General features: G+C 32.8%; 1 protein-coding gene across 2 annotated transcripts in view; it reads left to right on the forward strand.

Moving 5' to 3' along the window:
• The window catches only part of LOC117237919 (SAM and SH3 domain-containing protein 1-like), a 370,645-nt gene that overhangs the window by 289,881 nt on the left and 63,070 nt on the right, over positions 1 to 17,694 (forward strand). For both annotated transcript variants that reach the window (XM_033502359.1, XM_033502360.1), the window contains exons 3-4: positions 1,048 to 1,208; positions 8,188 to 8,234. In XM_033502359.1, the coding sequence (XP_033358250.1) occupies positions 1,048 to 1,208; positions 8,188 to 8,234 (208 nt within the window). The remainder of the gene's footprint in view (positions 1 to 1,047; positions 1,209 to 8,187; positions 8,235 to 17,694) is intronic.

Here is a 17,694-nt window from a genome sequence, read left to right on the forward strand (position 1 = left end):
GAACTAACAATTAATGGATAAGGTGAACGTTTTATATAACGCTTAACATCGATGTAGTCTTATTTGGTTATTTATTGTAATTAATATATCCAGGGATTTCCTTATTTGGATTTTCTTATTAATGTGATCAAGAAGTAAGAATCCTTGCTGTTAAATGAGACATAAGAAATCAGTTTAAATATGTAGATTTCTTCTATACATGAAATTTATCTTTCGCAACAAAAATACAATTACCACTTAGCTAATTTGCAATTCCTTTTTTATTACAATTGACTGATATGTTGCGTAACTTATCATTAGTTACTGTACAATTTTAGATATTAATTCCTTAATTGACGAGCAATTTTTATTTATTAAATTTCTTCGATTTACTGTAACAAAAAGAAGAATTACATAAGAATACTTAAAGGAAAGAAGCAAAGGTTTGGAAGAAAAATAAATCACTTACCGAGCACTTAAGTTCTGTTCTTTGTAAGAGGGATTTAGCGGTAAGTAGTTCACAAGAACTAAACACTTTCCATCGTGGAATTGAAAGTCCTCCGGGGGCAACTTGCCGAACTGGTTTAAGGGGATTAACCGTGTAGATCCATTGATCCTATTTTAAATCAGTTATTGCTCGATGCTCAGGGTTTCCACGTGGTTAATCGAGTTTTCTATCGATTATCGATTAAGGCTAATCTTTTCAGAGATCTATGGAGTAATTAAGTATTCCTTGATAAAATCTTTGTGTATTCGAAAACATGCTCTAATAACGGAGATCTATTGGACTTTCTTTTATTTGTCTTTCAAATTATTATTAAACTGTGGTAAATATTTGTATCTGTATGAGAAATTTAAATATACGCGAACATATAGAATTATTAATTTAAAGCAAATATTTGGAAAATTTGAAAGCAATTTCTAACTAAATATTAAAGAATTATAACAAGAATCATTGAATGATACTATTCCTTTTCTTCTTCCCACTATAAATTCTAGTATCGCGCAAGCAAAAATTCTTTCAGTAGAAAAAGCCAGAACTAAAGAATGTCCCCTATTTTTGTCCAGCCCTCGAGCTGTCTGAGCGATAAGGAAGAGGACGAAATCTATGGCTTTGGATACGGAGTATTCAGCAGGCAGATGCTTCAACAACGACAACAGAAACTTGCTCTTGCCGCACAAAACACCACTGCAGTAACGCCAGGTGGACATCAACAGCCTTATCAAAGGTAAGCTACGATTATTCTACATTTGAGAGATACCATTCTTATCTATAATATATTCTGAAAGGAAAACGGATAGAAAGACTTTTGTCTTAGCGATATGTTAAAGCGATAATTAAACATCGAATGTAAGTTTGTAGCAAATTCTAGTAAATAGTAAAGTATATTATTGCTATATTTTTTAATAGAAAGTTTCAATTCCCGTCTTAGCGACTGCATAAAAAGATAGTAAATGTTAATTCTAATTATTAATTCGTCGCCAATTTGTAGACTTCTGGTAAAATTCACGTACTGCTACAGCTTCGAATCGACCAAAGTGTCCGAATACTTACGAACGATAACGTATATGGATTTTCGATGAAATTTGGAAATTGTATGTTTGTGAGCTCTGTTTACAAGCTACGGTTAGATTGAATTAGCCGAATACTCATTCAAGCAACTAATCACGAACAATGCTTAACTGGTATGGCCTCTTTATTATACATAATTGCCCATTGTTAAGTGGCTTACCTGATCCGAAATACCATCTGTGCGCACCTTTACGCCAGCTGCTTGATATTTAATTGCTAATTAACCAACAGACTGCTGCGCACACTCTCCATTTTCTGTAGTTCAGAATCGTGAATAGAGAAAGAGACAAAGGAGGTCGTTATTAAATTCCATTATCTTGCCGCTGGCATTATCTGTTTTCGTGCACGCGCGAATAACCATGGTCCTGAGCCTGTGAACCTGTATTATTCTCTTCTTGCAGCCACGATAAGCGTGTTTTTGTGACTCTCTCAGCTACACTTACCTCAGGCAGTTCTCTGACTGTGCTAAACCACGATAAGCTCGGACGATTTGCTCTCCTGAAGATTCCAGATTTTATTTACTTCATAAATACATTGACATTCACTACCGAATCAATTACTGTGCATACCGAATTAATTCTCGCATTTTCATAATCCTTTGATATAATTGCCTCGTTTCTTTCATTGTAGAAAAATATATAAGGGAAAGAATTTAGATCTATTATATAAACTCCCATGTGACGATTTATTGCATTTTAATCTAAAAGTAATTACTATGGAAAAATATCAAAAAAGAATTTAGGCGATTTATCGCATTTTAATTTAGAATTAATTAGCAAAATAAATTTAGATTTATAAACAATCCACTGTGATTTATTGCAGTTTCATTTGTAATTAATTGTTATATTAATGTTATATATTAAAGTTATATCGTACAATTTTTCTATGGAAAGGGATTGTAATTTTTAATCTTGAAAATTATCTTCTTTAATAAACATATCGTACTAAATAGCTCCGTTCATAATGATTTTTATTTACCAGCTTCAATAAATTGATACATTGATTAGATATTTCACAAAAATTTGTATTAAAGTATCTATAGTATAGTTTTATCTACGTATCTATTTATATTGTAAATTGTAACGAAAAATGAAGTTGCTGCGAAAATAAATTCCTATATTTCAAAGATAAAAAAATTTACATAATATTACATGAAGGTTATACACAAGTCTTGTTTGAAAGCAAGAATGTTATTGTTTATACAGTGTCTATGGAATCTGTAGATTTTAATTTAAAATTAATTAATGTCTGATGTAGTCTCGAGAATTTTCCATAACTTTGCCTGAGCGTTTTTTTAATTTAAGGAGTTAATGAAATATAAACCTGCACGAGATGCTATTTCGTAGAATAATTATATAAGTGGGCATCGGAGTTCATCCAATTCCTGCGTGTAATTAATTATTCGTCGGTGACGATCGATTGACGAGCATTTTACTGAATTAATTATATAATTCTGTACCTTAGTTCCAGGAGTGTTATGTGATGTGCTATTATTATATATACGATAATGGAGTATAGATCGATCATTTTATTGTTCACAAAATGCGTTAGATATTTTAAAATTTTATTTCAATACTTCCAAATATAAAGAAGCTGCAATGAATTGCTTTTTCTACTATAATCAGTTTGTATAAAGAAATATCTTTCGTATTTCTTCTTTTCTATTCGTTAATCGATTATAAAACATTACACAATTTTATAGAAATTCTATTTTAAGCTTAATATATTGAAATGTAACAATTCTTGAACTCAAGAATTCTTGAATATTAAATGTTTATAATTGCTTATTTAGGAAAATAATGAAGAATATGAAGTTTCAAATATAATGTAATTTGTCATAAGATATTATTCGCAGTCTGTATAATTCTTTGTCAAATCAAATGATTGGAGTTGTTCAATAGCATAAACAGACGGAGCATAAAATACCTCAACCACTGAGTATCACATACCTAATGATCCATGCTGTGTTATACAGCACTCTTATAACTATAAATTCACCTAAAACGCGTAAACTTTCACCTAAATCTGAATATAAATTAATTGTCAAGTACCAACTAGTTTCGGAATACTAATTCCTGAGTCCTTTTAACTATAACAATATGAATTAATGTAATGAAGCTGTAATAATATAGTAATCACAAATAGATTTCGTTGTTGCAGTACTTAATTATTTATTTCTTAAGTAGATGAAGTATTGTACAATGTCTTGTACGTTATTATTAGATTCAGCGTAATACAAACGATGATCATAGAATTCATTAGCGTCAAGATACACGTGTCCGATTGACGGATGGATCCTGTTTACTAATTTATAGTTGTAGATACGAGCGTGGGATCTTCGTTTGTCACACGGTTAATGATGCATTCCGCGATTGCACACCAGCTACTTCATCATGTTTAAAAGATTACGTTTCGTTAAAGCCTTTTTCGCAGTTAGATTTATAACCGTTACTAAATCGCGATGTTTCCATGTTCCATTTCTAAAACCGTCTACGATAAAAATTAGGCGAAAGCGTAGTGTTTCTAACTTTTTGCTTTGTAATATCCGATCTTCGACTTAGATTAATGACGATAATATTGAAAATCAGAAATAATATCTTTTTACTAATAATCAAATCTCCACGTGAAATCCATGAAATCAAACGATCTTTATATAAAACGTTTCTTCGTGTCTCAATAGCTAAAGGTAGATCTAACACATTTACAGTTTTGAAAGTAAGAATTTTAAAGATTTAAAGGTCTTTAAAGTACCAAAAACTGTAAAAAAAATTCGAAATATTCCGGAAAAATGTAATACCTAAAAGTCTGGACCACAGAGTCTCAATAAATTCTTCTCTTTTTCTAACTGTCTCGACGTTATGTAATTTGTTCTCCCGCTTTGGATGTATTCTTGTAAAAGTTTTATTAAGTGGAGAAATTCACTCCAGAAAAGTTATGAATTTTCGGACAGTGTCTCTTAGGGCATTATCTACGCCCTCTGGGACCATCTATCCATTAAAGTTCAGGTATGCATTGTTCAAATGCTGATAGTTATGAAGTTCTCTACTGGAGATCGTCCATTATCGTCGCCATGTGTGTTCAGTTCTTGCTTGCAACTATAACATTACTATTCATAATTGCTGTTCAATTGGGAGATATACACGCCTGTTCTTATTGCTACTAATTGCGCGAACTGTCCTTTGATTTTCTTTCTCCTATTTTTTATATGAGGCTCTCAAAAACCAAATTGATCAAATCTACTAGTGCTGAATTTTTGTATTGCATTACACAGATGATATTACATAGATACAAGATTTATATTCAGTCATTAAAGAACAAATTGGTTACTTCTAAAATTTCATTTATCTCAAGAGAATGTCATAAATAATAATAAATTAAATAATTTAATAAGGTAAATTTAACAAGATATTGTTTGTAATATTATTATGTTTTAAATACTTTTTATTATAATTTATGTTAAATCGATCATTATGGCTTTTGACCAGCTCATACATAGAAGGATTCTAATTTAACGAATTTTGTACTTTCAAGAAGTTTATACGCGTGTGTAGCAGAATTTGGTTTCAATGTTAAATTTATTTTAAATCCTTCAGATTCAATATCACTTATTGCAATTGAAAACCACAAACGAAAAACCTTTTCCTGAATTTCGAAGCTGTTCTCTTGTAAAAAGCGGAAAATGTGACTTACCGTATTTTTCTCCTATATTTCAAATATGTATGCTATTTCAATATTTTGTATTTCTCACTATATTATCGCAGCACGGAATTAATACTGACTTCGGTGACTATTAAAAACGTTATACAAGAAGTTGATAAACCGTTATGATTTAATGTCGATAATTAGGCATTGAAGCCTAAGTGATATAAGAAAATTATTATTTTATAACGGTGGTGAATATATATAATGATATAGTAATGATCTTGATCTTATTAAAGGTTACAATTATCTACGAATATTATTCTTTCATTAGTCAGGTTGTCGTGACTGAAACTATGATATCGTCAGGAATTCCATGGACGATCCTCTGCTTTCGACGAAGTAATGATGGAAGCTACGATTTATGCGTAAATTCATCCGTTATTACAAATGTATCGCGCGTGATTATACTCGAATCACGTTAATGCGGCATATTGAATACGTGCCGTTTCTACGTCTCTATCCAAATGTCCTCTGCACTGTTAACCATATACGTGGCTTTTCTCTGGAAAAATTAAAAGTACGTCCATTAAAAAATTTTATTCAACAAATTATACTATAACGAATAAAATATTAATTACTAAACGAAAATCTATTTGTCCTTCCGTTTTTAATTAATATTCGTATATACGTACTTCTATGTATATAGATTATTGTGTAAGGAAATTATATAGGAAAATTTCAATGTGAATCTCTAATTAAATTTCAGTTTAAAATAAATTTCAGAAAATGAGTGTAATCCAGATATGAAATTAACGTGCGACTTTTGGAATGAAAATTTCCTTTTTCGAAATCTATATGTGATATAAATATAATATGTATTTAAAAAATATTACTATTTTCGAGTAATTACGATCATATCGTTGAGAATTAACGATCTTTTACAAATTCGTATTTTTATTTGTGCGTCTAAAAGAATAGAACTTAGAAGTAAAAATTTTTTTTGCCTATTAACTATTATATTAAACCGTAGATGTTTCTGCATCTATAAGATAATTTGGGAGTTCAAAAATACAGAAAATGCGCACGATACGTAAAAATATATAATATATGCAAAGAATGAAACTCGTTAGAATACTTCCTGGATGAATCATTATTAGATTCCGTTAGTCTAGTTCTATTCATCAAAATATAAATTTACATAAACATCTACAGTCCAATTACTTTTTGAATATTTTACATATTTCTGCATATTACGTGTATTCTGTAAATCGCTGTACTTTCGAATTCCCCAGAAACACCCACAAATCCGTAGTACAGTGATCAGATACCAGCAATAAACTAGATGGTGTAACGAACATTGTCCGCTCGCACATAAGCGATTCAGGGACAGTTCGAACAAGGGGTCACTCGAGGTAATCGTCACATCTTGCTCGACTCAAAAGGGAAGAGAACGGTAGAGTTAGTAGAGCTAGTGAGTGAGCGAGAAAGGAGACGCGAGAGGAAGAGAGAATCATAGAGTGGTTCGAAGAGGGGTTGAACAGGAATCGCAACATGGTTTGTTTGTTGAGATGTTAGCTTTTCGTCAAAGGGCGCTATTAGTATGCGGTTAGTATTACAGAACGTTGTATCGGGACACATGGATGCCACGTTGCCATCTATTACCAATTCTCTGGCATGTGGATTGTCGATCTAGCCGATGCTCTCCATCTTCTCCCTTTCCTTTAGCCATACGCATACGTTCGTGCCCTCTACGAGACTTGGTTTGTGTTCCCAACGATAGATCTCTTTGTAGAACGATCGATAGAATCGGGGACCAGTTTTGTCGATCAGACCAATAAGACGATTAGTCTTGCTGAACACAATCCTTGGTGCTAGCCGGAAATCATTGTACCTCGCATTCCAGCATGATCTACCGTTCGAGATCACCGAGACCCCTTTACTCTGCTGAGTACTTGGAATACTTGGACAAATACCGTGGCTTAGGAGGACAAGATGGCCTGTGCCTTGGCTACAGCCGCCATTGCCATTTGTTGTTTCTCGCGCCATGTTATTTGCTCTGTCAGCGCGGAATATTTTATGACGTGTGGTTACGCATCGAGGTAGATACGGTTGTTTTATTGAATAATCTAAGTGGTTTCATAGAACCGAAATTAGCATAGAACTTTGGAAAATTTCTTTTAATATTTTATTCGTAGATGTTTTTCATGCACTTGTGGAAGAACTTAAATTTGGAGACTGCGAGCAAAAGATATGATAAGCAATGTTGAAATTCGTTAATCGGTTTCATATTAGTGCAACTATTCCTTTGTCCAATTTTGGAGCTAAATATGTGTTTTTTTGTACTCTTTAAAATTTTGAATATATTGTAATATTGTATATATAATATATTGAATATATTGTAATATATTGTAATATTAGAACGTTGAAAATATTAAGATACAATGCTTGTTCTAATAATTACGTTTTCAACTTTTAAAAAAGTTCGTGTCAACTTACTAGATATTTTTGAAAACCTTGCATCTTTTGAGTTGTCTATTCTCAATTACGTCATATTAAAATCCTCCTGTTCGATCATAAAGTAATATTTAAACCAGAAAATTAGCAAAAATGTACTCATCATATTTCTCTCTTGTGGTCTGCAAATATTTAAATATTTATTTTTATCATATTACTGTAATTCTAACTGGTCATGTACAGTGGTATTCATCTCCATATTAAAAGTCGATAGTGTTCTAGTGTTAATATATGTATAAATGAATCTCTGATTATGTATAGACAATCCATGCTAAGAGAAATTGACCGGAAAAAATTGGTATGCTATACCAAAATTAGAAATGGCCAAAGTTTCTTTCTATGTTTGTAATTTTCGATCGCTTCTTCGCTTTTAAAATGAAAATTGCGGAACTTCGGTTAGTAACCAATAAATTAGGACGCAAACAGTATCCCTGCTTTAATTGTTAGCATATTTTAACCGTAATTTTCCTCTGTTCCAGTTGTCTGAGCCCAAGGTCTGCGCTGTTCTACGAGTTCCCGCCTAACGGTAAGTCGCTTGGTTGCATGGACTTCGTAGGTTCATTTGTCACTGTTTAAGATTTAAAAGAGACTTGGAGAAAACTCCAGTTCAGTAATTCTACGAGTGCCTTTCATTTGCCAAGTAAAAGTAGGACGTATTCATTGTTTCAACCGGCAAAGACAAGCAACTGGATGAGAGTACCATATTATTAACAGACTGGCCCTATTCGTGTTGCATAAATTTCAAACGAATCTTAGTTCAAGATGTCGTTAGACTGAGATATCTCAAGGAACAGGAAATTTGAGAATGTATATGTGAAAGGATAACATCTTGCTTCCTTGATGTTTATAGAAATTCTTGTCGAAACTCCAATGATAATAACAAACTTTTAGGAAGTTAGTCTATCTTTTTTGATAACGTATAGGTGCTCTAAGATATTTCGTCGATTTATGTTTCAGAAACTTGTTAAGTAGTTGGTTAAGCATAATATGTTCATAAGTAACTGGTTTGGAGCTATATTCTGAGAGCCATATTTATTTTTAATTAAAGTATGGTGAAACTACGTTAATTGTATATATCTATTAAAAACAACGAGACAACGAATTGTAGAAATATCAGGTTGTAATATATATTCGTCTCGTTTTCTCCGATTAATACAATAGAATAATGCAAATAGGACGAATGTATATTACAACCTAATATTTATGAAGTAAAAGACTTTTTAAAGTTTTTATAGCAAGAAAAGGTAGGAAATGTTCTAATATTTTTCTGAATTAAAATATGGTACATGCATTAGCATTTACGTTTCAGGTAGCAATCGATTATACAAAAATGTTTCTGTTACAACTCATCGTTTTGATTCGATTTTCAAACGACGCACTTTTAAAATTCGTTGGGCTTTATATTTCACAACCGAAGCAACAAAAAATGCATATATGTTTTATGAACCGTTGTTTCGATTGCCTCTGCGTGATTTCGAAATATGTTTGTCAAAACTCGGGATCGTTGGTCGATGAATACGACTCACAGATTTAAATATCAGGATAAAGCAATATATTCCTAATTTTCTTATTTTATTGCCTGCATCCTTGTTTTTATTTCTTCCCTTATATTTAAAGATATATCTAGTTTATTATATCCTATACATATCACTTGCATGGGAAATAAGAAAGAAATATAATAATTTCATACAAAGAAATATTAAATTCATTTTGGTTGGTGTATAAAACATTTCAAATTGGCACACCATTCTAATACTCGTATATTCATATAAACAATGACTTTCGAAATAAATTGAAATGCAGTTATTGTAACGATTCATATGTATGTAGTATTCTCTTAAATGTGTTGTTTTTTACATCTATCAATCTGTTTAACGTACATCACATCCTAAACCTTTTATGAGTACTTAATGCGCAACGTTGTACAAAAACTGAAAATCAAACAAAGAAGGAAATTGAAGAACAAAAATATAGCCAATACTTCGTCAAATACGCAAGAAGTTTCTCCAGAATACGTACATACAAACAATTTACATATATTACACATTAGAAGGACAAACAATTTTCGTTAAACTTGTAGACCTATTGTTCAAAATCGGTTATATCAAACTATTAAATACCGTCGTTCGAAATAAAAAGAACAAATTCATAATCAGTTTTAAATCCATATATATTCAATTGCTTCGTATAGAACGGAATAACAGGGATACACGCTGCAACCTTTATTTAAAAAAACTAACTTTCATCTTATTCAGAATTCCTAAAATGAAAAGTATTCAGGCAGAAATATGTTCGCCATTTAAAGTATATTATAATTGAATATAGGCATTTAAATAGAATCGCAATTATTTTACGAAGTTGTCCGTTCTGGTTGACCTTTCAATTTAGTTTTGCGATGTTCTTTAATGGAACAGTATAATCCGTATCGTATTATCAAATGCGGTGGCATTGTAAAGCAAACAGTTATGGATATCAGTAGGTACAATAAGTGGTCGCGAGGCGGAGTTTTCATCTGAAAGAGAGAAAGAGAGAGAGGGAGGGAGGTTAGAGAGAGGGGAAATATTTGGTCTGAATACAGTCCCGGAGTTATTTAATGCGTTGACTAAGGTTCTACACGGTGCATGCATTCACCGAAGCGGTATAGAGGCTTATTCCAAGAAGGAACGTTGCTTGTTCGTGCACGTCACTCCCAATGAAATATATCTAAATGGTGCAACAATGGGCTAGCGCGCTCACGATGGTACTCGGCCATCTTCTTTCCGTGCTACCATTCCAGGGAGACTGCATCGTTATGCGAAGTTCGCCACGCGCCTTTGAAATTCTCCGCTTAGCGGAGATCGGTCCATTTTATGCGTGCAGCTGCCTCCGCATATGCCTACCCTTGCGTGTCTTTACTCTATACAACAATGATGTCCTGTATCTTATCTGTTCGCAGATTATGCGAATAGCAATAGCCACGGACCTACGTGTTTATAACGGTGCGCACGAATTGCGTTTAACAGACAAAGCACTACGATATAATTTTACCGTGAACCACAAGAATGTTCGTATACGTTCTTCTTTTTCGAAATATCTTTAGACGCTGATGCGATGCACTGTAAGTCACAGTGTCGTATTCGACATGAGTATGCTAATTATAAAAATTAATTTTAGTTCTTTCCTTACGTCCGTAATTTTTTTGCATTTCATCAGGTACTTTCACAATCGAAACATAAAATAGAAATATCAACATAGACTCATGGTCGACAGTTAGAACTAAATCAGAAGTAAATTTTTTGATAAACGTTAAATCCACTACTTAAAATTCAAAGTAATTCATAAAAACTTTAAAGTGTGACACTTTCTGGCTACTATGGAAATATCGGACTCCTGACCTTTCTTACCACATTTCAAAGTGGATCGATCAGTGAAAATCGAAGAAAAAAGAGCGGAAGAAACGTCTTATCATCATCCTAGGTGTATAAAAACACTTCAATCCACAGTCGATTTCCACGGCTGCAGCGGTGCAGCAGGAACGCTCTGGAACGTAGTAATATCGAAGGTAGACATCGAGCACGAGAAATAAAATCAAGAAGAAGGGCCGAAATGGCCGCGTCGTATCATTGGAATTTTTCAAGATATCGAAAAACACTTTAGATCCCATATTGGAGAGGCAGTTGGCGCGCAAGCCAAGGAGGTTAGCATTGATATTTCATTTCTATTGACTTTACTTTCTATCCTCGCTCCTTCGGCCTCACCATTTCCATTGCTATGAATATATAATTAAGAGGAACGTCCTCTTGTACTATTCGTGAACGTACAGTGGCTCACGAAGGTATTTCAACACTTGCCACAGAAAACGTTTATCTATATATATATATATATATATATATTGTACGTGTTATATAAAAGATTTAAAAATTTCATTGGATCAATAATAAGGCGCGACTGTTATGATTATATTGGAAAGTATTGAGTTAAATGTTGGACTGAATATCTGTTGGCTTTTTCAGAGTCTGTGAATAGATATGCGTCGAAATAATTCGAAATTTTTCATGAGATGTACATCGAGTAATTGATTAACATATCGATATCGGTTTATATTGTTTAATGATATTCAATCCAAATATTTTAATTTCATTAGCAGTTGATGCATATTAAGGTGACTCTCCATCAAAATATACATACAGTAGAACTATTTTGAATATTTGCATAATATGCATTAAAAATAAATATCCAGATACATAAATGCTCTCGCGAAGTTTTCGCTTATTCCTTCAGAAATATTTCAGTGTACTGTCGTCAAATAAATAATAAGTAATTCCAAAGTCTCTGGAGAAACGTGTGATCTAGCAGTTCTGTTTTACTCTCACGTAGACAGTTCGACAAAGATAAATCAGATTAGATTAAGAACGTGCTCTAAATGGTATGCGTTTAACAGTAATTTCATGTAAGAGGCGTCGATGTCGGATTGTTACAGGCCTTAGCTGCTGTCACGGAATACAGCAAGCTACCGAATTCAAGCATAGACCAAAACTTGCGAAGCTTGCCGGAGTACACAAACACGTTCGCTCAGCTTGCTTGCTTGTTGAGCGAAATGCTTCAACTGCGACAAAGCAAGTGTTTGTTTTAACTGGAATCCAAGAGATGGTTAATTGCAACAACACTGTGCAGGGAAAGACTAAGAACAATCGATTGGATTGATTTTTTATAGAATTTAAAATATTTTATAGAAGCTACACTGCACGGAATAATCGAAGGGCCGTTACTTACAACTGTTGCATTGTATTAATCAGGTTTCAATATGTTTGCGTTTAATTACATTTATTTACGTTGCAATTATTCACAATATATTACAAATTTATTCGTATATATCAACTTCGTATGCAAAAAATATTGATTTTTAAAACAATCATTTTAAAAAAGGACAGATATAAGAAGTTGATATAAAAATTTCAGTGAGATGGAAAACGATCCTCTAATCATTTTGAGGAGTGTACTGTTCGTGAATAATTTAAAAAATATCAATGAGCAATGAATTCTTGCGAAATTCTGCAGGTGGTATAGTCTTGTCGCGGAAGCAAGTCTGATGAACTGCTTATTCTTACATGTGCGTTTTAATAGTGAACACATCAATGCTCTTTGGGGCTATTAATTTCTGCACCTGTTCAAGGAAGTTCAGCTGTTCAAATAAGGAATGAAATAGCCAACATGTATTTCCTCGAGGACCATAATTTCCCTATAACAAATACATTATAGAATCGTCACGTATATTGTATACAAAAATTACACTGTAGCTTGAATTTTCACTTTATACATTTAATTTATGACTACGTGTTTATAATTTTAATGATAACTTATATTACTAGTATATAACTATACTATATAACTAACTAACTAATATTACCATATACCTAATACTATATAACTAATATTAGTTATATATAACTAGAAAAAATTTTTCTATATTTATTTATTGCGCATATACACATACATATTCCGTGTTGCGTTAGATATAGTATTCATTGTAACTTTGTAAAAACGCGTTATAAAATATGGTCCCTCTGTTTGTTGAAGAAAGTAGAAAAGCCTGCCTTGCATGTATATATAGTACAAACTATTTTGTACCAGTGAGCCTGAACGTACGTCTGAAAGTTTCGGAGGGAAGAGAATCCGCTTGCAAACTCGTTATCTTAGCAATCATATACAGGATATACAAAAAAATTCACCGAAAGTCGATGGAATCGTTATTGCGAGTGTAATTTCTTTGTTCTCTGTTATTTCTGTCTCAAACTTATATCGAATTGATCGGAAGCTTCATCGTCTCTACAGAACGATCTATTGAAAACCACTCAACCGGTTATATATTTCTCTTCGTTGGTAAAGGCCCCTTTTCGATTATTTTCTCGTCTTCGGTTTTTCTCGTTTACTCCGCAGGAAGTACCATCAACCTTTGATCTATCTTTGATGCAATCTGCTTTCGTTTTAAATAAAATAAATTATTCATCTTTTCGTTAGCAAAGCATCGATATATATGAGCGATTTCCAAATCAAATTCTTCTATTCCATTTCTTGGAAGTTTGTTAAATTAGATTATCAGAGTACATAATTATTGCTTAATTCATCCAAAACGATTAATCTCGATCGAACCAATCCATTTCTCTTCAAGAGAAAATGCCAAGGAATGTTGTAATATTTTCTTCAGGTTTTTAAAAATATTTTACCGAAGAAATTACGAAATAAAAGTTAAAAAATCTTAATTTATGTCTTTACTTGTTATGTAGAATGATCTGCAATTATGCTAACTGATAGAGGAGTAAATGTCTGTAAAGCTTAATTTGAGTTTTTGGCACCCAACGCGGCGTGAATATCTGCACGCCCAAATTAAGGGAAATTCCAACTTGTTCCATAGTCGCTTGGCACGCTAGGCAATCACGGGTACCACTACGTACAACTAACTGGTAGAACAATGCTGTCATAAACCACCTCCCTCCCTTGAAGAACATTTTCAAAATTCAATACAACCTCATCCCGGTCAGTGTGACCGTGTCAATCAAAAAAACGATTAAGTGCTTTATTTTGAAGAAATTTTCACCTCTATGACAAACATGCGCAGAAAAAGAAATGTCATGTAGTCAGTCATATAGTCATGATTAATCACTAATAAACGCGGAGATATATATATACTTTTTAGTTAATATTCAGTATTCCTTCGAATTACAGAGTCGAATGTCACACGTTGTATTTATAAGATTCAAGATAACCTTCGTATCTCAATGAAATAGTAAAACAACACGAAACTAGTTGTTACACTGTATCTATGTCTTGATACCATGCGACATTTGAAACAAAAGGATTTCATATAACAAAGAATTATAAGTAGGCAACATAGTACGATTATCCAACTAATGTTGAAATAAGTGTAAAGTTTCAATATTTGAAACTTTTGCTTAAAATCGTTGTAAAATATTCAGAAACTACAGAACACGGAGAAAAAATATCCAATCGTTCTATGATATTTGCGCCAGAAAATAAAAAAATGTTTATATCTAGATACTCGTTCGTGCACGCTATAGTTAAGAAAGTAAACGGTCACGCGAATTTTATATATTTTGCCCTGGAAGTCATGATAGATTGAAATACACTGCACCAACATTTAATTTCTGCAAAATATCGCATTTGCGCGCTTGTTTTCTGACAATATTACCAGTCATTTTTACTGTTAAAAATTCGATAGTGCATGAAATTTTATCAGTCGTAAAAGTTTAGTAAACAGTTTAGTAAAAGTTTAGTGGGTTACGATGATTACCGTGCGAATCAACGTGTTAAACGAATGCGAATACGAATATTGCAGAAATCGTTCATTTCAAGGGCGGTTCAACTGTTATTTACAGTGTCGCAAATAATCGAATGAATCGGAGTTGGCCGCAACATCGCTGTCCATTAATGGATAATTCAGGCGTGCTGTTAGTTACTCTACCTACCCGATCCTCTCGCTCTATGCTGCGACAGTATATTGTATTAGCGTCAACACATCCGTTTATTAGCACCGACAACAGCACCACCTAATTAGCTACCTTTGCGCCATGAATGTTAGCTGGAACGAATTATCATGCTTCCAACTCGATGCTTATCGTCAAGCTAACTCACCAGATACGCCAAATACACCTCTGATACTCGTGGTTGCTTCTCTTACGACACACCTAACGTCTATTACTTCACTTGATTACCTAATCGACATAATTATCTGTTTCGGTCAAATGGTCAAATACGTTAGTAGTAATTGGTTGTCATGTAGCAGTCGCTGCGCAATTAGGTAATGCCCCAGCCATTGTCATTGCATATTCTGATCATCTGATCATCTAAAATCCTTGATTCTATATGGATGTATGAGAAACTTGGCTAAACAGCGTGGCAAATATTTAAATCGGTAGCAATATCTGCGTTTGATATCAATCTCCTTGACTCTTTCGATTTTGATAATGTATCTGTAAGTAGTAATCTTTGGATTAGTCAATTTTGGGGTACCGGAGTAGCAAAGTTATCATATAATTTTTATACCTATATAATTTTTCTTATGACTTCGTAAAAATATACAACTAACAATATATATATATATATATATATATATATATATATATATATATATATATATATATATTGCGAATATATTCTAATTTTCTAAATTTCCCGCGTAATATACAGTTCATACGTTTATTTAAACAGCGCGATAGGATAATTAACGCGTGCTCGCGTTTTGTTGGAAATTATTTGCATAAGGCGAGAAAACAAATGAGTTTTCCATGTAATAATCCAGGCGTGTATTTCGTGAATTGCAAGTTACCATTGAATCAACACGAATGACGGTTCGGCGAGTGCATGAGTCTCGCTGCAAATCATAAAGAACTTTTAAGTCAGACTTTATGCTCCTTAAATCGCCTGTTCCCAGCTGTTGCAAACTTGTCGGCCGGTTATAATTCCATAACAAATGTCTCTAGCTTCATTTCGAGGATCATTTGGTCGAAGTAAAAATAATATTTGATTTAACGGACCTGCGAGACTAAATAAACAATCCAATTTATGTGCACTTCGTCGAGCACAGTTAGAGAATATTGTTTCCTCTGGCTACGAAAAAGTATAGAAAGCTAGATTTACATCGAACTGTAATCTCTTTTTGCAGTTCTATTTTCACGTAACTATTTTAAAGAAAGAATTTCTCTATCTTGAATAGAGTTTCAAAGAATATTAATAATTTTTATGATGTGAGAATTTTATGTAAAAACTAATGTAATATGATCATATAACTCTCTATGAGGAGCTTTTTTCTTCTGTATTTAATGAAAAAAATAATTATATCAACAAGTGCCAGCAAATAATACACCAAAATTTTATAAACAGTACGCTTAGAACAATCACGAAATTTTTAAATATTACTTATCCAGAGGATAGTCGAAAATTTACCCTCGATAATGCATTCTGATCTAAGTCGATATCAAAATTTGTTCTGAAGATATATTAGCACTTTAAAGTATAACTGCAAGTCTATAGAACTATGAATGATAGACCGCAGTAGTTTGACCAACATCTTTTGCAGGAAACGCGTATGTTTAATAGTAGCAATAGTAAAAAAAAAGACAGTAGACGCTGTCTGTCACTGACCAACGCATTGTTAAGCAAGTTGTGATTGGTTAATGACGCGGCACGAGTGAAAGGACCGAGCGTGTGAGAGAGACAGCGATAAAGAATTGTTAAACAATTCGGCACTCCTAACGACGATATCTCAATAACGGAAAGTATGATCGAAATGGAACAAAAAGCATTTTGCAGAGGAAGGTTTACTATTTTTGATGACTCCAACTTGATTCACAAAATTTTCATTAATTTTGTAATAGTAATTGATTAAACCTTTAGTAATTCTAATAGGTGTTACTTCTGTGTTTAAGGTTTATCGGAATAAATATGTATATTTCTTGAAGAATGTCGTTCATAATGTTATTAGAGCTATGTGAATATTGAAAAATTTCTAATAAAATATCAATAAGGTTGGTTTTAAACATTTTAGACAATTGAAAGATCAATTAACGAAAGTGAGTACTTCTTTACTTATTCGCGAAAAATTTGCATGTTTAATAGCAATAAAAATTTGATCGGAAAAATAAGAATATTTGATTAGAAAACTGAATGCTGTATCATATTTCTAACAATAATTTTTATTCTTACTTTGACAATCAATGGAGTACTTTTCAAGGAACTATAATTTTTTATCCGTTTATTTATAATAAACGTGTCGTCCGTATCTGTTGTAGAAAACATACATTAATTTTTTAAATGAAGTAGACTGCGAAAAATCGTCTGACCTATCCTCGATACCGCCTACTGGGCTACGAATCCACCAGAAGCCACTACTATTCCGAGGAGGATCGTTCCTATTTTACCAAAGTGGATAGCGAACAGGCAGGCAAGAACGATACATGTAAAGAATACAAGAGACTCGCGGGACTATGGGG

This window comes from Bombus vosnesenskii, unplaced genomic scaffold (assembly GCF_011952255.1).
Source record: "Bombus vosnesenskii isolate JDL3184/JDL3185 unplaced genomic scaffold, Bvos_JDL3184-5_v1.1 scf7180000013409, whole genome shotgun sequence".
NCBI classification, from domain to species: domain Eukaryota; kingdom Metazoa; phylum Arthropoda; class Insecta; order Hymenoptera; family Apidae; genus Bombus; species Bombus vosnesenskii.